This window comes from Mugil cephalus, chromosome 5 (assembly GCF_022458985.1).
Source record: "Mugil cephalus isolate CIBA_MC_2020 chromosome 5, CIBA_Mcephalus_1.1, whole genome shotgun sequence".
Lineage (NCBI taxonomy): Eukaryota > Metazoa > Chordata > Actinopteri > Mugiliformes > Mugilidae > Mugil > Mugil cephalus.
The window spans coordinates 25,896,702-25,919,233 of record NC_061774.1 but is presented as its reverse complement, the minus strand read 5'-3'; the positions used below and the strand labels follow the sequence as shown (position 1 = coordinate 25,919,233).

General features: G+C 42.0%; 1 protein-coding gene across 1 annotated transcript in view; it reads right to left on the bottom strand.

Moving 5' to 3' along the window:
• The window catches only part of LOC125008496 (polycomb group RING finger protein 3), a 59,572-nt gene that overhangs the window by 27,092 nt on the left and 9,948 nt on the right, over positions 1–22,532 (bottom strand). Inside the window, exon 2 of the mRNA XM_047585770.1 lies at positions 2,252–2,361. Coding sequence (XP_047441726.1) covers positions 2,252–2,266 — 15 coding nt within the window. The 5' untranslated portion in view covers positions 2,267–2,361. The remainder of the gene's footprint in view (positions 1–2,251; positions 2,362–22,532) is intronic.

The following is a 22,532-nucleotide window of genomic DNA, read 5'->3' as shown; positions in this document are numbered from 1 at the left end:
ATCGAGGGGTTTGCTGGAGTCTATCCCAGCCGGCATCAGGTGAGAGGAGGGGTCCAACTTGGACAGGTCTCCAGCCTATCGCAGGACTAACACAGAGACAAACAACCATTCACACTCACACTCACACCTAGAGTCAATTTAGAGTCACCAATCAGCCTAACGAGCACGTCTTCATCAGCGCTAACCATAGAGCCGCCGCACAATTATAATAGTTAATATTAAAAATTTCACTCTGCACTCAAAAAATTTAAACACTGAACACACCAAGTTTCCACCAAGTTATATTCAAACAAGTCAAGAGCTTTCATGGACGCAGCCATTTAATTTTCAGACTTCTGTAGCTAGAATCCCGATAACTCAGGTGTGACGTCGTTCTCAGCTCCAACTTCCGACCTCGGAGTTAAATGTAACGCACCAACGGGCCCAAACAGAAAGAACAACTCCCTTCAAACAGGAAGAAACCTTAAGCAAAACCTTAAGCTTATAGTTTCAGAGCAACATTATGCATCATTTAGAGTCGTGTTTCTCAGGCCTGATGAATTTAAATCCAATAATCTTTTATCTCTGTTTTTGGTCTCCACCATCCACAGTAGGAAATATCTCGCGGCTTGTTCTCGACACATCAACCAGGCAGAACGTTTTTCTCCGGTTACTATTCTGTGATCAGAAACTGGAAGTGGGCGTGGCTAATGCCGAAAAGCAGACATGCTAGTGGCTAGCGTTGAGCTTCCAGATGCTAATATTCGCAGCGTGATGGCTAATCTCTCCTGGGTAGAGATCGGTTTATGTGTTTCGGTGCAGTCGGGCTTCTCCAACAATGCTGCAGTGGGAGTTCAGCACTTGAGCTTCTCGTGACGTATTAAACAAACTTTTTTCTCGTTCTCACAGCTTTAGGAGCGAGAACGAATCTCTGGCTTCTTGCAGAGTATGTAACAAGCTTTAGGTTCACCAGATAACTGCTTCATTTCTTCAAACTGTATGAGAGCTATGAGAGTGATGAGTGTGAAGCCAAAAGTTGAGAACTTAACACTGGACCATCAGGGTATCGGGGAACAGAAACCCTGAAAAGCTTATCCAGGCTCTTGTAAATCAAACCCAAACTTGCTGAGGGATTAGCTGGTTTGGCCTTTTAAAGTTTCCCGCTGAGATTTTCTGATCATCACTAGCAGAGATAACTTTTAAAACAAGAACAAAGTCAAAGGGAATGTCTGAGCTCGGTTTTTAAAAAGAAGCCTTCCTTTGATAGAAACACCCCGAAGAGCGTCCACTGGGCTTCCCCGAGTCAGATTTACTTTAAAGACGCCTCCGTCCCAGACTGCAACTTCATTTTATCCGAGTTTTCTACCCCTCAAATCCACTCTAATCCAACCGATCCCGTCCGTTCGCCCACTTTTACCAAAAAGATTAAAATGAAATTCATGTAAAGCCACAGAGGAACAAACAAAGCAGATTTCTGAGAATAAAAACTGGATATGAACAGATATTAAACTGTGAGATAATGACTGGTTGAGTGGAGAAAACAGGACGCAGAGACAGTCAGCGTCTGTTATTTAGAGGCTAAAGCTTGTTCCAGTGGAGGAGTCAGTATTTTCATTTAATTAATGGATTTAAGTTTGAGTCCACTTTCAGAAATTTAAAATAGTCATGTTTCCTGATACAGTCCAGAGTCAAACTAAATGCTGAATTAGGGTCACCAACTTTAAAGGGTGAATATTTACGCTGAAGCTAATTTTAAAATATATATTTTTAATTAATTGGCATTAGTTTGTACAAAGCTCTTTTCATCTCATCTGTTAAAAGTTTATTTTTGTGAATTTTTCTTGTGAAACAAATTATACTGACTATCATTTATTAATGAGTTACTTGGTAACTTAGTTTGGACACTATAGTCAGTTTTTAAAAGCAGGAAACCTCTGGGACATTAGATGTCTAATTAAAAAAAAAAAAAAAAAAAAAAAATTGTAAATTATTTATTTGCACCATAATACAGAGACAACAGCATAGAAGAAGACAAAAAACAAACAAAAAAATATATACGTAAAGTACCGGAGACTGGACTTATTCCAAAAAAATACTCAAAAAAACATCAGCAGAGGTAAATTCCTTAGTATAACTCATGAAACTTGGTGTAAAATTAGGAGTCAAAGTGTGAGTAAAATGAACATGTGCAAAGGGAGGATACTGGTGTATTTAAATCTGGAACTAAACGAAGTGGACGAGATAAGTGTGAACCGGTCACTGTGGCTCTTACCCCTAATACCGCCATGCGTCGACTGTGGATGGTGCAGCAGCCACGTCTCTTCCTGTGGTTGTGCGGCCAATAGTGTTAGCTGCTCATCATGGAGAGCCTCTCATCGAAGCCTGCAGGAGAAAAGAGCAAATAATTAAAACCGTTAGTGGAAATACTCTGAGATCTGATGATGTTCCACAACGAAAAGGCAAAAAGATGCAACAAAGTTCCGGTTTAAAGCGTCTAAACCCGGCGCTCCGTGGGAGGAGATGCTACTTTTACTGCAAATAATGGAGAATATTTGGTTTCTTTTCTGGATTAAGTGAGAACAAGCGAAGAAAACTACGCCGGAGAGAGTCTGAATTTCACTGGAAGCCACAGCGCCACCCACGCTGTTTGAGTGACAGGACGGACGCCACAGCAATGCGAGCGAAAGAAAAGAAAAGAGTTTCCTCTAACTGATGAGTGGCCACTTTAAAACCCAAGTTTAACGTTTCACAGAGTTTCCCCGAACGCCGTTCGTCCGCGGAGGGAAACAGATTTTGGTCAAGAAGCTGGGCAGTGGTGACTAGCGGCGCCGTCACGCTGCGTGATTCACGGCTTAACTGTAGGAGTCCGACCAACCCGGTCACGACGGGAGAGGGAAGGGAAGGGAAAGGCCGGGCGGACGCCCTCACCGCTCCTCCGTCCTCCTCCGAATATGCACGGTTTAAGAGAAAACAATTAAAAAAAAGAAGAAGACGACGTCTGCGACTACGGCGTCTGCTCATCAGACCGTGAAATTAGCCCCGTTAGCCCGACAGGGACGAACTGTGGCGAGGACGTAGACTCGACTGTAACCGCTGCCTGTTAATGAGACGCCGCACAGATGCTGCAGCCACATGACTTCCGGCGACTCCTCTGTGGTGTTTTTACATCTGTGAGTCGACGGCGATGAGTCGAGGTCATGTTCAAGTATGAGAGTCAGTCCTTTTAAACATCAGCTTTATCAGTGCTGGTACTTATACCTGGAAAAAATCAAGGTGTCAGTGTGGATTAGGGACGTCCCCAGGGCTGAGGGGGGTTAACCGGTTCATACTGAATACTGGTGTTGTGTATTTGATTACACAGCGTTCAGAAAGTAGATGGAACGGTCTGAAAAAAGGAAGCGGCAGAACGAGGAAGACTTTGTGCCAAATCAGAATCACTTTATCGATCCCAGGGGGAAATTACTTTTCGTTACAGCAGCTACGACTCAAAGTGAACCAGTGTTCAGGAGAAAGAGCAACGAGGCAATAAGAATATGTTAGAGTAAGTAGGCAATTATAGTCAGAACGCACGTATAAATGTTAAAAAATATGAGAAATATATATAGAAATATGTATAAGTGAACCTGCGTTCTGAGTTGTTGCTCTATAATAACATGAATATGTGGTACTGCAGAGCAGGAAATTATTGCACATGGTGAGTCTAGAGTCCAATAATAAATAAGGAAATATGTACAAGTACATGAAAGTGAAGTGAGTATGAGTTACTGCACATTATCAGCATAAATATGGTTATAAATATGGGTTACTGCACATGGTGAGTCCAATAATATATAAGGGAATATGAAAAAAGGGTGAAAAGAGGTGGGAAAAATACTGATGTGACAATATATCTGATACAATGTCAATTTTAAATGTCTTAATATGTATTTTAAAAGAAAAATTCACGTTTTGGGCCGATCATGAACAGCGTCTACACCTCCACTCTGCAGGACGTCGCTGTGGCGCCACCTTATTTCCACATCTGTTCAGTGGAGTTTTTCAAAGAGTGAAGCACATTTTTCTGTATTTTGACATTTAAGTGGCAGGAAACACGATCCACTTTCTGAACAAGTGCACTAAACTGGAAATGGATTTGAATTTAACTGAATTTGAATTAATATTGTTTGTTTGACTCAGTTTGTGGTCTGATGAACTAATACACAATCTGTATCTCAAGCTGCATTTAAAAAATTCTCAGTGAACTAAGAAGAATAAAACACTAAATCACAATATCATAATGTATCGTATCGTGATACGTATCCACCTACGTGTCGGTTGTTTGTTTATTGTTTTTTTTTTTTTAGGGACCAGACGTCCCTGATTTCTGGGGACAGTCCCTGTTTTGGATGACATGTCTGTAACCGTCCCCAATTTAAGCTTTTTATGAATGAGAAAAAAAAAACTACTGGTGAAACGTCTTCAAGTGCAATTAGAACTGGTCTAACTGGAAGAACATTTTATACTTAAATGCTAAAACAAACTTTCACACCTAAGATGACAATTACAAAGAATAGAATAGAATAGAATAGAATAGAATAGAATAGAATAGAATAGAATAGAATAGAATAGAACAGCCTTTATTTGTGCCTCAGTGGGAAAACTGCAGTTTGAAACAGCCTACATGTTGCGGAAAAGTAACAAGAATAAAGAGTGAACTGTGTAAAAAGATAAAAAAATAAGATTTAAAAAATAGAATAAACAATATACGAGTATTGGCACATGAACAAAAATGAGTGAATTGCAACAGAAAGTATTACATGACAAACCCAAAGTGTTGAATTGCAAAACAGAGCGACTGCATCAAATCCTCTCGTCAGCTAAGATGTATATTTATACTTTTATACATTCAGCGTTTTTACCTGAAGTGACTGATCGGTTGTCGACCATCAGGCAGTTAATAGATTATTGTGGTTAAATTCAACATGACTGGATCAACATTTAGGGGTAAAACCCGGCTCAAACTAAACCATGACGGGGGGCGTTCACAGACCTCGTAGTGTACTCGTGAGTCCGTGTGAATTTAATTTGCGAGCTCTGCGTGAAAAACAGACTGGAAATAAACCAGTTACAAAAGCTACGTTCACACTACGAGTGACAAAAATTACAAAACATCCAACAGAAAAAAAAAAAAAAACAAGCCAAACGTAACCGGTGTTATTGCCTCAGAGTCACAGCTCAAGTGCAGCTCAAGCACCATAATGCTCTTTGTTGGATGTCGTCATTCATTTACCAATAACCTGGTGAAATAAACATGTCATTAGTGAACACAAGCTCAACTTGATCACACAGCAGAAATCTTCTTGCCGTTACTCAAGGAAACTCAAATACTGGATGTGAACCTGGTTTCAGGCTCTGCACCTGCATCCATTATCAATATCCTGCTCCGAGAGCCGCTCACGGTTCGGACGGTGTTAAAATAAATGAGTTCAGGCTGCAGAGCCTGTGAAAAGATATTTGTTTCCTTCTCCGTCCTCTGCAGCAGCAGCACTTCTGCTCTTGATCCTCTGCAGATGACTGGAGATACAACACCGTAAGTTATATATAGACAAAGGGATAAGACGTAATGAACAAGCCCCGAGTTCAGTTCACTTCAGTTCAGATCAGTTCAGTTCAGTTCAGTTCAGTTCAGTTCAGATCAGTTCAGTTCAGTTCAGTGCTAAACTGAGGCTGCTGCATTAAGGGTCATTTGAGGATACCAGACAGGAGAAAAACACATTACAAAAGGCAGCCTTCACCGCACTAGAGAGCCTGCATTCAGCGCTATATTTAAAACACTGTTATCATAAAGAGGGCTGCAACAAACCATTATTATTATTATTATTATAATGAATGTGTTAATGCTCCATTTATGCTAATTAATGACAGAAGTATAGTAAATATAGTGGAAAACCCTGATTACACTCAGCAGATCAGAGCCTCACTCGAACTCCGATGACTATAATTAAAAGATGCGTCTGTATTATTATGTAGTCGGCGTCAGATGAACAGATGTCAAACATATGGCTCGAAAAAACCAGGGTCTAATCTGGTCCATGGCGTGAATTACAAAAACACAAAACATGGAAGACTGCAACTTTCCAATGACGACAACTGATTCGTCCAATGTTTTAATGGACAGAGCAACACTTAGACCCACGACTAAACAGCAGAGAACAACGTGCCCAAACTGCACTTATTTTTATCAGATGTAAACATTTTCCTCATTTACTTTTTGCACTAAAACAAACAGAACAAAGCTGGAGTTGTCGATGGTTAGAGGTTATTACACTGTTATCTCACTGGTCTATGAGAGGCCCCCGAACCGAAACAAGTCTGACACTCTTATAGTTGAGGGTCAACATTTACACTCACATTAAACTGAGTGAATGGAAACATCTACAGACGCAGGGAGAATGTGTTAAATCCACATAAAAAGACCCATCACAGTCAGCAGAGCGTCCGGCTGCGATGCTAACCGTTGCTAAAGGTCAGATTGTAACTCAGATTGCAACGATTTAAATTTAGGTCGTTTAATTTCATAGGTGGAGAAACAAACTGCCACTGGACTGACATTCAAGTGATTAGCAACCCCATTAGCATCTCCATTAGCATCTGATCGAGTCCCTCAAGTTATTTTCTAATAAAAAACTGACAAAGACAACGACAGCGACTAAATGCAACATAAATGACTAAAAGGACAATAATAATGTCCGGATATTCAGGGGTTCAGGGATTAGTTTAAATTTTAGTGAGTGTGCAACAGCTTTGTCTCTTTGTTTTTGAGGTTTTGGCCAGTTTAGAGCCAAATGAAGGCAAAGCTATAACAGATCCGGACCAGCAGCCAAATAACCAAGCAAATAATATCTGCATCTTTGTTTGCTGGGGAGGAAAGCCTGATAAATACTGTCTCTACTATACTGAAGCTTAATGAAACTATTTTATCAGCTGTTCCTTTCAGGTTCCTTCACCTTGACGTCCGTATTGGTTGTTGGCGGCTAGTGAAGTTTAAAGACGTGAGTGATTAACCTTTATCCACACAGCTCCACATGTAATTTTCTGCAGAACGCCAGATATTTGACTTCACAGCAGCAGTTTTTCACCCCTGAGCTACAAAAAGAGCTTCACAAGACAAGGTCAGCAACCTGACGGCGACTTTCACCAGAGGCCGAGATTAATCAAATGTTGGGACGTAAGGTACAGATCACTCTCTGCTACGAATAATTACTGTGAATATCGATTTGTCTGTCTTCACGCCTCAGTTTTGTCCGACAATGATTCGATTTAAATGGAGTAAATATTCACAGTCTGGCTGTTGTTCGCTCGAACTACTCACAAATGATTGGTGACAGTTCGTTTTCTGTTTAATTGGCTTAAACTATCTGTGGCTGCTCCGCAATTCAAACATCGCTCCTCATCGCAGAAATCAAACCGAAAAAAAAAAAAAAAACAGAGGAGCCGCCGCCGGTGGTGAGAGCACGAGGCGAGAGTGAAACCAGGGGCTGCTTCGCGGCTCCGCTCCCACTCAAATGAGCTTTTTAATCGGGCTGCGGTGATTCACAATGAGACGGCGTTCGGTTCATTATCATCCTCCTCCTCTTCTTCTTCTTCTTCCCACTGAAACCTGTCCAGCAGCAACTGTTTCCCACAACAAACTCTCATTGACACCAGCGGCACACACACTGAAACCAGTCGCCCTGGTTTTTATCAGCCACAGAAACGACCACACAGCATGACTTGTTTCCTTCTTTCGCGGTTACAGTTCGTGACTCGGCCGATTACAGATACATAAAACTACACGATTAATTGCATCTTACTGCACTTGTGTAAAGTCTGTCGAGCAGAAATACAAAACAGGTTACGATGACACACTTCTGTGAAGATTCTCCGTCATCTAGGTCATGTAAAGGCTAAAAGAAACACACACCTCAAACAAGAAGCTTCTTCAGGGCTACATGACTTGTGCAGAGGTTAGGTTTTGATTTGACCCCATTTGGACTTTGCTTCAGTAACATCCACGTTAGGTAATCTGATCACAAGTGACAGGTTTAAAGTACGTTGGAGGTGGTCTCAGACACATTTGACCTCATTCCTTTGGAGGCGTGGACGCACAATGTTTCCTGGATCAATGTTTTTTTTTTTTTTTTAATTCTTAAGAATCCTCTAGATGCATCAAACAGCACACTGAAACGCTGAAATTACACCATGTATGGATGTTTTAGAGCAGGGGTCTTCAAAATATCCCCCCAAATGATGGAGAGATTAAGTACCCCTACCTACTATATATGTTCTATATTAAACGAGTGCTATTTATAAATATAAATTATTAGCATCATTTTGGATTCAGTATTAAGCTATTCAAATAATACACAGGTCCAAATATTATTTTTTTATTTTATAATTTTATTTTTTTTTATAATTTTTTATTTTATAATTTATATATATATATATAATTTTTTATTTTTATTTATTTATTTATTTTATTTCAAAGATGCAACACAAGATTGCCCATGCCAGGAAATTGTGGGGGGAAATTAAAAAAAATACATAAAAAATGTCTAATCAACTAGGGGTTGTGGACCCCCTGTTGAAGACCTATGCTTTAGGGTTTAAGCTTGAATCTGAGTTTTGTGCAAAACTGATTCCCCTTAGAGAAGGCACCTGTCAAATTATTGTTCTGCCCCCAAATAACGTTGGTGCTAATTTGCGTACAGAGCTTCACGCTCTGTAACAGAGTGAGATCAGATTTAAAGTTCTGGTCGAGGCCGCATGCAGATGCAAGATGCACTTTAATACCAGATGTGACCACAGGTATTTAAACCTGGCCACTTGCATTTGGATGTCGGTGACCTCCTTGATCCAGACGCCACGTTAAGGGTCAAAAAAACAGCAGCGAGGGATAAATTTGATGGTTTTTAGTGGTGTACGTTTCAGTGAGGGTGAAGGGTTCGCCGATCTTCTTGACCTCCTCCGAGAAACCAAGCTGAACCAAGCATATCCAATGACATCGATGACAACAGCAGGTAGCACCTTTTAACAACCAAATACTGATCTGAAGGAGGGGATGTTGGGTGTAATCGGCCAAAAACACTTTAAGATCCAAGCGCCTTCTTCTTGAAGTGACAGAGTCCTTCTACAAGAACCCACTTTCTACTTGACGAACACATTTTAATGTGTCAAGAAAACTCCACTCGCCTTTCATTTAGATTTTTTTTTGTCGTTTTTAGATACCATGACATGAACGACAGAGGTGTTAATGGGGGTAAAACTTCCCATGGTGAGATCTTAAATGGCTGATAATTAGTGCCAGTGTCCAGTTTGACACGTAGCTTAATTTACTCCTCCGTCAAACCTTCTGTCTTCTGTGGCTAAAACTTGGATGGTTTTGTTTTGCAGGTGTAGTTAGCCTGCAGAGGCTTGACCCGAGAAGCCGAGACTCCTCTGTTGAGACACGTACTTGTGAAGGGCTTGTTTAATTGGCCTTAAGACCAATTAAGTTAATAATTTTTCAACAAATTATTACGAGGGCTTGATGGTATTTACACTTAATCAGAACTAATCTCGGAGCCTCTCCCAGGGAAACACTCGGGAGTTGAAGTGACGACAGGGGAGGGAAAGACGAATGGAGTAAGAAGTTAAGCAGGATTTATAGTCTGTCTAGAGTGCAAGTCGGATCACCCTCCTGCCACACCTTTCTGAGTCACCCATCCTTTGAGTTTGTGAAACGCACTTGACGCTTTTTATTCCAGTTATTACGCAACAGTTTGTGTTGGTTTTTCACCTGAAAAACCCAATGAAACCCAACACGAAACCATCACACAATCATCCCAAAGGACGTCAATAATAGCTTTTTTCTCTGGATAATAGGATCAGCTAAATTCCTTTTATGGGGAGATTTAATTTTTTTTTTTTGTGCACTTATGTAACAGTTTGTAAGCGGAATCAGAAAATCAAAAATTGCAGCACGAGGGAAAAGTTTGTGGTTTCATGAGTGTGACTTTCTACGAGGGTGAAGGTTTTTGTCGAACCAACACAAAATTATCCAGTGTTTCCCACCATGTAGCATATACATACGTTATAATTTATCAAGTGATTCATAATAATCTTTAAGTCATAGCTTTAACACCACAACAGCCTTTTGTAGCCAACGTGAGGTCTCATTTTCTATCTACTGCTACATGATGAAGAAACTTCTGCATTGATAAAGTTTCTGGTCGCTGGAAAGATTGACTACGGTTATTAATCTCAAAGAGCCTCAAAACAAATACCAAAACGAACCAACTTTGTTAAGAGGGTAGAGCGTAAACACCATAACTTGTAGACGATATTTCGTCGGCCTTTAGAATAAAGCTGAAATTCAGATCAGATGTGGTTTATTGAATAGTTTGTCCACATCTGAATAGACATCAGCATTAAACTCACTGGAACGTCATTCAAAACTATCGCAAAGAAGAGATTTGTCAAAGAAAAAGTAGTTTTCACTTGTTTTGTAAATTAAGCAGCTGATGGACAATTTTCGTGCAAATTCAAATGTGTTTTTCGTTTTTTTTTATACTATATTTTGAACTCCTGGCGCAATATTGTCAAATTAAGCCTGTTTAACTTTAATTACACCAGTAATTACACAGAAGATAACTGAAATTTGTTCTGAAATATAAAAGTTTGAAGGGTCACAGTGGGGTTTTATTTCCTATTTCGTTTCATTTATTAACTTGTTAAATTGGGAAAATGCACATTAATCACCACACTTTGTACAAATGCTTATTACTACTGCGTTTCCTCTCAGACTGAGCTGTACTACACAGTTCTGCATCACTGCTTCTAGATTCATGACGAGGAGTTAGTTCACCGAGCTCCGTCTCCAGGAGGTTTCTGTAAAATATCTGCAGTTTCTTGGACGCGAGAACAAAACGTAACGCAAAGGAAAGCAAACTAGATCTGTGTGTGTTTGTTTATCCAGGTAAATGAGCCAATATTACATATGTGAGGAACAAAAGTAAGTGCACCTCTTGGATTATAAGAGAATTCTGCAAATGTTTTTAAACAGCACTGTATATGTTCACGTAAAAATGATTTGAGAATGTCCATGGGTGAAACTGGAGGACAATTTGATTTTAAATTTAAATTAGTGTCCCCGGATGGAGAGCCTTACTTGGGTTGGGTTTGGATTTACTGAACTGATTCAGATTCAGGTTGACAAAGTCCAGATTTGATTCAACAGGATGCATTTAAAGTTCAAGACATTTTCACTTAAAACTAATCTTGTCATTGAATCAAGAGATTTGTGGACTTTCTACCGTGTTTTTTTTTTTTTTTTTTATTCTGCAGTTCCACGTCTTTCATATGTCTTTGCTTTTTGCGCAGCTGTTCTCTTTCACCATACTTCCTAAATCCAACCAGATTTCAGGCCTGACGCTCAGGCGCTCCAGAGTCGCAGCTTGAGTCACATTTTGGATCGACCTCATATGTGGACTAATCTCACTCCATGATCTCGCAAAGTTTGTCAAGTGAAACTCGTGGCACCGCAGCGAGATTCTTTAAAGATCAACACTGCACTGGATGTGTTTTTTTAAACCCAGCCCGAGCTCTTACTGCAGTTATCAATGTGGCCTTTTCCTGGCAGCCATGCTAGTTTCAGGGAAACCTACTAGTCCCACAATGAATAAAACACTGACCATCTTGTGACAATCCAGAGTTCTGCAGGGAAACTTTTGGACCTGGCATTCATTCATCTGGGTGTCACTGAGACATAACCATCTAGACCAGACCAGGCCCCCACCCCCACCCCATAGCAATGACTGTCCTTGATGGCTGCAGCCGTGCCCAACAGGATGCAACCACAAAAAACGGTTTATAAAGTCAAATGTGTTTTTAACGCCATTCCCAACTTCCATCGATAAAAAGTTTAAGCGAGTGCTGAAGGTCTGGAGCCCGCGGACGACACCAGAGAATACAAAGAATTTCCTCCTTCGTGAGGCTTCGCCGGAGCTTCGCTGCGTGCCTTAAATGAATGAGGTCTAAATGATTCACAGAGCCACATTAGTCGCCACTAAAATAGACCAGGATGTGGTGGAGAAGCAACAACATCAGAAAAAGGGAAATTAAAGAACTGTCTGATGAGCCCGTTTGATTTTTTTGAGGGACTTTCCGTGACACCATTGTTTGGAGGGCAATTTCACTTTTCTGCCTCCAATCTAGTAAACCTCCAGGGACAACCACACTGCGTCTGTTGTGTCTCGTTTAGCATTGTTTACATATTTTCAAGCACCGCTATCAGGCATCCTCCGTGCGGCAGCTCTGCAGCTTCCAGGACGTTCGCCGACTCCGAGCGTCCAACGTTGTGTAACTCATGCCTTCAGCGGCGCTGTTAAGTCTTAAGACTAACATCATTTGCAGTCAATCATGAGCCAAAACAACTGCCTCAATAGCTGATAAGTACACACAGAGACAGAAACACACACTCTGGCCTCACAAAGAGCCCCTGTCGGTCTGCTGGTGGGTATTGGAGTGTTTGGCCTCGGTATAAATTGGCCGCCAGCTGGAGCGACGGACACTGAAGGCTTGTATCGGCGGTCGGAGCCAGGAGGAGAGGCCTCTGCTTGTTGTGGAAGCTTTGGCTTCACTTCAAAACACACACAAACACACACACACACACACACACACTGCTGGGCCACACACACAAGCGAAGGAGACGGACTAAAATCCACACAACGTGAATGGAAAATGGAAATGCACTCCCGCCCGAGCGTTCACACACATCCACCGTCACACACACAGTTATTGTCTCGTCTTAATTCTGTTTGATGGCCCTCAATCCTCCCAGCCAGGACCCGGGTGCCTGGGGAAATCAGTCAGACAATGGGCCGCGATACCAAAGAGAAGCAGACTGCAGCAGGCCAGGAGGCCGCGCTCGCTGCCAAGAAGCAGCAACAACTTGAATAATTGAGCTTTGAGTCGAGGTTGCGAGGGCCAGCGGTGGAGTCGGAGAAGCTAACGCGTAGTTCAGCTCGCGGGTCAGACGAAAAACATGGGGAGGAGAGACCCTTAAAACACTAAACGGCTGCTGCTACTCGGATAAAAACTTTTAATTTCACGGTGACGGATTGAGGGGGGAAAAAAAAAACAAAACAAAAACAACTGCTCCTCTTTCTTACGTCAACCCAAGTGCATCGGAGTTGGCAGACATGAGATATCGAGGATGAGAACATGTAGTTCTTCTTCGTGTCAGCGAGTCTTATCCAGAGGCGCCGCCGTGCTAGCTGTGTGATCACACCGACAAGTCAGACAGTAAAAAAAAAAACACCAGAAAACATCTCTGGTGTTCCCCTCAGAATAAGATTATATTTGAGATGGCAGCTGTTTTCTACAAATAGCCTCAGATGCTCGACAAAGATTTGCTTTTTTAGCATTTAAGAGAAGCTTTAGTAGAGATGTTTTTTTTCATGCAAGGTAAAGCAAAAGTAGAGCAGACAAATAAATATCGGTAACTGACGTGTAAGCTCTCAGTTGTGCATTGTGCGGCAAGTTAAAACACAGAACAAATATTTGTTCTCTGAAGAATTATGTGAAATGTTCACGGGAGAGATTTGAAAACGCTTTAACGCACTTATCAAAAAGTAACTTGTCCCATATAAATTTAACCAAACGTGAAGCTGAAGCAAGTAGAGCTCCCCCTGGTGGCTGGAGGCTGCAGTATAGGTCATAAGCTCCGCCCCTCTCCGTGTTAGTGAATGGGAAGTTTCATTTTAGTTTGTTATTTGACGCTATAGGAACAGGATGTGACGTAACAGCCACCACCAGTTGCCATGCCAACCGTTCTGCAAAGCGTATTGCATAAGAAAACTTAAAACCAAGTAGAGTGTGTGCAATCCAACGCTGTCCATATTTATATACAGTCTATGATCAAAACACACATTCCTGTTGTGCTTGTAGGATGAAACATGAGCTTAACAACCACTTTTAGTCACGGTCGCCCATTTTCAGGGGCTACGATATGATTGGACAAGAAAACCTAAAAAAGAGATTCCATTTTTACCACCTTGTTGAGGAGCCTGACGGATGGAGCCCAGGGACGTGACAAAAGAATGGATTTCCTCCTTTGTCAGGCTTCGCCAGAGCTTCTCAACGTGCCTTAACTAGATGAGGTTTGCATGATTCATAGAGCGGCAGCAGCCACATTTATACAAACACGTCATTTGGATTTCATTACAGGCCCCGTTTCAACCAATGCAGAGACATAAAAAATGCCTCCGCACGCAATTGGATAAGTCCTACAACCAATCAGAGCTACAAATTATTTGACGCATGTTTCTTTCTTGCTTTGCCAACCGTTTTGATGTAAAATGATCTGACCGGCCTATCAGATCTTTGCCGGAGCATAATCGGGGCCTAATGGGCTCCGTATCCACGTCCTTGAAGTTATCAAACCTAATTGTGGAGAATGCAGTAGTCCCACTGTACACCAGCACAGCCTTGCATAAAGAGAAGATATCAAAGCATTTATAACTGGACAGGACACACTGGCCAACCCCAACATCAGGATCCCAGAATATCTGCCATCGCCACGGATGCATACGTTTCTTACAGGATTATTTTACAGCATGTAAGTCATGATGACCGGATTGTCTACACCTGAGCATCCTGCATGTCAGAAATGTTACGTGGTTGTAAATATCTCTATCTCTAAGAAGGAAGTCAATGTAAAAAGCGTCACAAAAATGGCTGAAATGGTTAAAATATCAGTAAATCCAATGAGCAGTCATTAGAATTACAATACTTTAGTTATCCTTCAAGGAAAGTGTTATATATGTAATATGTCTTAAGTAAATAAATTATGAAAATTAAAGTTTTGGCAGAGCTGCCAGGAACTGAAACTCTATATGAAAATGGATGAGGCTTAAGAAGATTTCCATAAAAGTAATATACAGTGTCTGGCCTGGAGGGAAGTGAAAGTGAGTAGGTCAGATTATGAAAAACAGATACGTGAAGCGTTCATGGAGGTTCCTAATATCACTACATAAAGGATCCATCTTTAGCCGTGCACCAAAACCAAACCTCCAAGATTTCTCTGATCTCTAAACAGGTGGGTGCTACATGTCTACATCCACCTGAATGGATGCCAGGTCCAAAGGTTTCCCCAGCAAGATGGTCAACGTTATTTACTTCACCTGTCAGCGGCCATTATGTTAAGCCTAATCGGTGCATAAAGAGCCACGCGCCAAGTTAATCTCAGCTTTGTGCAGGTCTCTAAAATAACTAACAGGGCGGCGTTCCATAAATAAAAAACTCAACACGTACGTTTTTAGCGAAACAGAACGTTCGTAACTTGTTCCAAAATATGCATCACGTACCCAAGCCATGACGCACAAACTCCTATTCGAAAAGTTATAACTGTCGCAGTGTGAAACACGTCTATTCCTGTGATATCTTGTTGCACACAGACAGAAGTTAATGAGTAATTGGTAAAACATTGGTGCAGCCCAGAAACAGGATGTCAGTATTGCACTTGTTGTTGCTCAAGTGCCCAGAAACGTGAATTCCCGCACTGCACTGCTGGATGACTAAAGACGCAGCTGATTGATAACTGATTTCTGTCTCTAGCTCCACAGGGTGATTGATCATATGTCAGACGTTGTGCTTACAGCTTTTTCTCTTGACCCAAGAGGCAAAATATATTTATATATTTGTACATGTTTACTTCGTCCTTGAGTGTCAGGCGGAGCTGGTCCGTCTATGAATTTCTCCTGAAACAAGTTTTTCAGTTTACTTCTTGCCGTATTACATCTGCAAAGCTGGACACATGTTTAGCAGATTTTGTTTTATAGTTGTCCGTGAATCCTCTTGGGTTAATTCCAAAGGAAACAGTGGAAACCTAGATCCCATCATTAAGCTGCATCAGCACTGACTTATAACAACTGAGGACAGACAGGTATTTTTTTGTGCATGTGCAGGTTTGTTTAGACTACTGTCAAAGGGTCAATATTCTGATTGTCGGACTGCGGTGCCCTGTTGTGTTTTAGATAACAGAAGGGCCCTGAATCAACCACACCTACAGGCTGCAGCCATTCCTAACCGCAAACACTGATAACCTCTCTTGAACTTACTAACTGCCCTTCGGTCCACTGGTTTCAGAGTCAAGACGCAGATACAGTCATAATTATTGACTCTGAGGAAATCTGGAAAATCAACATCCGTGTTAGGCCTCAGCAGTCATTATTCTCCCTGGTCAAACTGGCCTAGAAACTGCACGGATACTGATAAAGGGTCGACTTTAATTAAGTCATTACGCAGACGTAATGATCACTGGCGACTGCAGCTACCAGAAATGAAGGAAAAAGGAGAGGGGATAACAAGCAAAGCAGATCCACAAATGATTCCATTCACAGAGTCCTGAATTAAGCTCTCAAGGCTGCTGAAGTTATTCCGCAGTGCGAGAGAATAACAGGCTTTATAATCCGAGATCTCAGATAACAGTGCACTTCTAAGTCTTGAATTATGATTCAGCAGAGGAAGATGTTTATGAAAATCCTTTGTGTTGCAGATGGCTGATAGCGGTAACTTAAAAAGCAGCGTGAAACCACCGCTCAACGTGAATCAACTTTATCCTCCACTTCTAGTCAGCCATCTGTGATGATTGCATTAAATAAAAAAAAAAAAAAAAGGAGACTTCATGTGCTGGTTTTCTTGCACAAATACTCCCTTTTCTTCTTCCACTTTGCAGCAGTGAGTCCCGAATCTGGTGCAACAACGTAACCGTGGCAGCGTGTTTTCAAGATGCAAAGCAGCTCGTCTCCATCCCAGACAATAACATGCTCTGTACCACCAGCAGCCGGCCGAACGGCGCTTTATTTCGGTGGTGGCTGGTGCATTAGCCCGCGTGTAGTTCACCGGTCACACTGGAGGGAGTTGGCCTCTTTTTATTCTGGCCTTAAACGAAAGAAAAATGGAGGCGCCAGACACTTCAGATGTGGACAAATATTTTCGGGCCCGGGGGCAAAAGGAAAAAAAATTCAGCTGCACCAAAAAATAATGCACTTCTTCTGCCTCTGTTATGATGAAAACATCAACATGGTCATGTAGCGTAGACCTGTATACGGGCGACGTATCATTCAAGTCGAAACTAATCTTTTGAAAAAATCAAATAACTGTTGTCAGTTCCAGACGCCATGAAGCATAATGCAGACGACGCAAGTTCGGCCTCGCTTTTCCTGGAATATCCAAAATAACGTTAAAGAGACGTAGACTGTATATAAATATGGACGAACGTGTTGCCACTTCCTTAACTTGGCAAAACTGACACTAGTTTCCTCAACCAGTGCACAAGGAAATATTGGATTATACACTGCACTTGTTTTTATTTACTTTTTATTTGTTTTTTAATTTTTTACAACTCTCACGGTCCCACAGGTCGACTTTACGGAGCAGCTGACATGGCGGCTGGTAGTTGCCATTATGTTACGTCCTGTTTTTATAGCATCAATTAACTAAAATTAAATTTAGTGACACATGCACATGCATCCGCGTTACATAAACTACCTAAAATGACAGAAACCGCCCTTAGAAAAAAATGTACTTGATGTGTACTTTAGTGTTTTAGTTTGGCCCGAGTCCCATCTACTAAAATGGAGGAGGCGGAACTTGTGACCCATACTGCAGCCAGACACCAGGGGGAGCTCTACATGCTTTGGCTTCACTTTAAAGGAGCAGTTTAAGGGATACAACACGACCTGGACGACTGAACATTCACAACAGTTTTCGTTGAAGTGCTTTGTCTCAGATGCTGCAAGTTTGAAAATATTTTTAGATTTTTATCAAATGAGTGTTGCTTGTTGGGCGAGCACTTTAGAGGCATACAATAAGATTAGAATCAAAGAGCATCGTTCCACACTTCCTTTTGTGCACACTATGTATGAGGACACTTCCAGGCCTGACAACACCACGACAACGGACATTATATTAAAGGGAACGCGCTATGATTTTCACTGGTTTCCCTTGAGATGCTGACGTTTGGTGAGGAGCTCTTAAAACTGTGAGTTGTGCAGACATGTGTCAGAACATGTCAAAAGAAAAAACAGGCAACAAACGTGTGTGTGTTTATGTCTTCACTGCCTCATTGTTTGGTTTAGAGTCGGCGCAGTGTTTTACGACAGAGGAGCCCAAACCAGACCCTAAAACACCATCACACTTTGTTTACATCGATAAGACGCGACGGGATCTGTCAGAATCAGCAAAGCAGCCGATTGATGGATTGATCATTTTGTGCGTCGGCTTGATTCATCGGAGCAGCACGTCTGCGTTTTTTTTTAGCAAAAACAAAAACTCGAAACGCAAAAGTTATGAAAGAGGACGTCCTATTACATCACCAAAGGTTTTGTTTGTGACGACGGCCGGCAACGTGTCGACGTGTCGCACGACGGGCTCGTCGCAGCTGCAGCGCCAACCCAGACAAGGCGCTAGCAGGGCGCCTCCAAACCGTCGGTCGCCGGGTAAATCTCCACCGCCGCACAAATGCGCTCGTTTAAAATGAAGCGCCTGACGCGAGTTTGACGTTTATAGGACGGTGTCTTTCTGTGACCCGTGTCCCGGGGGCACAGAGCTCTGTCCAACCCCCTGCTGCGCTCTAAATAATCTGGGTAAAAGCATGATTAGGGCTGCAGCAAGCATGTGCCTGGTAGACAAGATGAAGGGATTAGCTTTTATCTGATAAAAGGGTCTAGGTACAGATACAGAGCAAAACGCCCAAACTTTGTGACTTGATGCTCAATAACAGCTGCAATAGTTTGTTGCAAAACTGCGACTGAATCCTCAGGTACGTGTTCGCCTTCAGTAAAAAATTAAAACAGCTTCAGCCTCGGCGACTCAAGTGTTGTAATTATCTCCCACTTGTCCCTTCTGATACTTCTCCAGTGTCAAAATTCACTTAATTCACCTCCTCTAGCTGCAGGCTCCTCTCAGGAAAACCACCACTTCCCCTCCCACGTAACTCGACAATACCCCCGCGGTATATTTTTAACTTTTATTTACACAGGGAGGGTGTGCTGAACTTGAATTTTTTCTTTCACACTCTCAGCTACACCCACTAAAAACCACCTGCAACTTGCACCCAACCAGCTGCACTGGTGTGACTCTGAGTCAGGGTTGAGTGCGTCCACATGAAGAACAGCAGCAGCAGCAGCAGGAGGTTGACGCCGCTCGTCCCGTTTCCTGCTTTTATTGCTGGCCGAGAATTTTAAAAATAAATCTTGCTGTCAAAGCGCTCGAATCGATAACCTCGTGCGCTCGGAGCCATATCCTCCGCGCGTAACATTTTATGTTCTTCAAATTACAATCGCATTTCCCCATAGACCTCTATGCTATTGGTCATAAAGAGGATGTTGCCTTTAATTTCCGTTTTTACAGCTGGATATAATGAGAGCCCGCGGTAATGTAAGCCTGCAACCACTCAATAAGCATAGTGAAAATGGAATAAAAGTGAAATGAGAATCATTTTCTTTGTTAATTAACTGTTGCATACGGAGGGAAAAAGGCTGAATCTGAGGATGGAGAAGCCTTTTATTCTGAGAAGCTGCAATCAGCAAATAAAAGTTTTAGTTTCTAGGACCAATTAACAGACGACTACAGCTATTTTCTTTGAATCAGCTAATTAATTGATCCTTTTGACTCTAAAGTAAATAGATCTGATGCACAAATCCATTGACCAATCAAATATCCAATCCATCCAAACTCCCTCTGAGACCAACGAACGGCTCGACTAACAGCGGAATAAAACTTATTCTACTTTTTTGTAGAAATCATACAGACAATGTCTTTTTAATCAGGCTTTTCTCAGACTTCTGTCACTTCTGTTGAACACCCATCACTAGATTAAAAAAAAAAAAAACACACACCGCTAAGAGAAAGCTGTTAAGGTCAAAGGGGACACTTCTTCAAGAGGTCTAGGATAATTACCCCAGAGACCCGGGGGCCAAGAGGATTTCAGGGGGAAATAAAAGGTCCTGGACACGACCGACCTTTACGGCACCATCAGACCAAGGAGTCAACTCATTTCTAGTAGGGATCAAGTTTTTTTTAGTCTTCTCTTGTTGTGTTTTTGGCAGCTTTGCCAGTTAAAAGATGTGAGTTTTGACAGAAAAGTGATGTGGTTTTTAAAATAAGACGCCTGATACTGAACAGGTCATTTTAAAAATAAATGCCTGGACTGGGACATCTCTAATAAGGCTACCGGTTCATACTGGTGTATCTGCACCAAGAGACACCGTCTCAGACTGGACCATTTTTAATGCAGCGCCTCTAAACACACATGGTGCAACTGTGTCGCTGTGAAGCGGTGGTGAAGATGTAAAGATCTGAGAAAACAAAACGGCAGAACGAGAATACTTGTGGTTTTTTTAGAGTGACCAGACGTCCCCCGATTTCTGGGGACAGTCCCTGTTTGGGTTGACCCAAGCTGTCCCCAAAAGTGTTCCCAATTTTAGCTTTTTATGAATGAGAAAAACAAATGTTGCGCGCAGACTACAGTTATTACGGTAGCCGGTCGCAATATCAATTAATATGTCAAAGTAAATTAAGCCATAATTGCTCCTGTTTCTTCATTTCATCTTGATAACATTTAATTATTTTTTTTGTAAAGCTGTAAATGTCCCTGGATTGCAGACAGCGTTAACACGGCGCCATGAAAAAACCTGTTTTACTACTACAATATTTACTCATCATCATAGTAAAATAGTTCATCCTTAGTCGATCTACTGCTTTAATTCCTCCCTGAACCAGATGAACACGTGTTTATGCATGAAACAAAAACGTCACCGGTTTGAAAAATACTGTGATATATATATATATATATATATATTTGTTTTTGAGGCATATAACTCAGCCCTAACCTCTAGTACTAGTGTCCTTCCACTGTAACACCTTTATTTCCCTTTGGGGACTTTACCTTCCAAAATCTGAAGTCCAAAAATGAAATAAAGGTAAAGTTCTACATGAGACGTCTACTACGCCTCTCTGATGTTTTAAACTGGAGACGCTCCCATATGTTGGAGCAGCATTTGCTCTTGTCGTTCCATATTGCTGCAGTTGTGTTAACCTTTGAGTGAAAAGCAAATATAGATGTCAGCTTTGACCAAACTTCACCTTAAATGTTCACATAAGTGCAGAAAATGGCGTCTGCTCACTGCTCAGCTGCATTAATGTTGGGAAGGAGATTGTATTTAAAGTCTTTAAATCCAACAATCGATAAAGAGGAACGCAGCGAAATGCGAGACCGTGCTTGTTTTTTTTTTTTTTTTTGAGCTGGAACGAGCACGTTTGTCACTTTTTTACTTCACAAACCAGCGTCAGGAAAAACAGCAGGACCTCATCTATTAATCAGCTCATTGTTTCGACATAAACACTCCGGCAAATACGCTGCTGTGAGATATAAACTCTTATCTGTTCTTTGAGATAATGGATGGATGTTTTCTGTAGGCGCAGCGCAATTTTTTTTTTTACAGGAAGCGGCTGAGAATCACAGACGACTACATTTTAGACTAAACAAGAAAAAAAAAAGTGAAGTTCCTGTTTCTCAGAATAATAGGAAAATATTCAAATGCACGGTTCAGTCTGCGGTGGAGAAGACGCTCGGTGCAACGAGGGGGGCTGGGGGGATGCAATGAGGCATTACGTGGGTGTGCAGTTCTGTCGCACACTTTTTCAGTTTTAACCACAAACTGTGGGGCTACGAGCCGCAGACAGTCGGGGCAGACGGGCCTCCGGATGACAGTTATTACCCATTTGTTGTACACGCCGGGCCGAAGTGCGAGGCAAACAGGTAATTAATCCTTCATTTGGTCCACCGGCGTTTCGTTCGCAGAGGCCTCCGGGGCTCGTTAGGCGGACGGAGATGCTAAACAGCGCTGTCACTTGTGCGTCGCTCCGTTACGCTTTCGGGGGGGGGGGGGGGCGGCGTCAGACCCTTCGCTGACCCTCGACCGGGTTTTATCAAACGGCCGACGGGCCAATAAATAAGAGCTGAGTCTGGTTTGAGAGGGGGGGGTCACATTAAAAACCACGCGATACCCATCACAAATATGTGATGAAGAAATCTTTACGCCCACCTCCTGCATTCTTTCTGACTCATTTGAACACAAAACGTTGGCAGAGCACCTTTAAAAAGACAGTCATTCTTTAAAAAACGTGCGTCATTCTGGGGCAAAAGCCTGACACGGCGAAATCTAGTTTTGCTCGTTTTGACTGGAGAACAAGTAAAAGTGCACAAATCAAGTGTCAAGACGTACGAGTCCACGCTGCGAAACGTTGTGTAATCAAAGTGTGGATATTTTCTGCTCTACAGGTTCGACGGTTAAATCATAAACGCTGGAGCACATAAAGCTGTAGCCGGCGGAGGGAGAGAAATCTGTGGGTTAATGCAGAACTACTGGCCTATAAAGACGTGAAAACAGGAAATACGACAGTAGCGCCGCGCTGTGAATGTCATTTAATCAGCTGCTTTAGATTAATGTTCACTGTGCGCCTCTCGCCTTTATCTCTGCCTACTACCT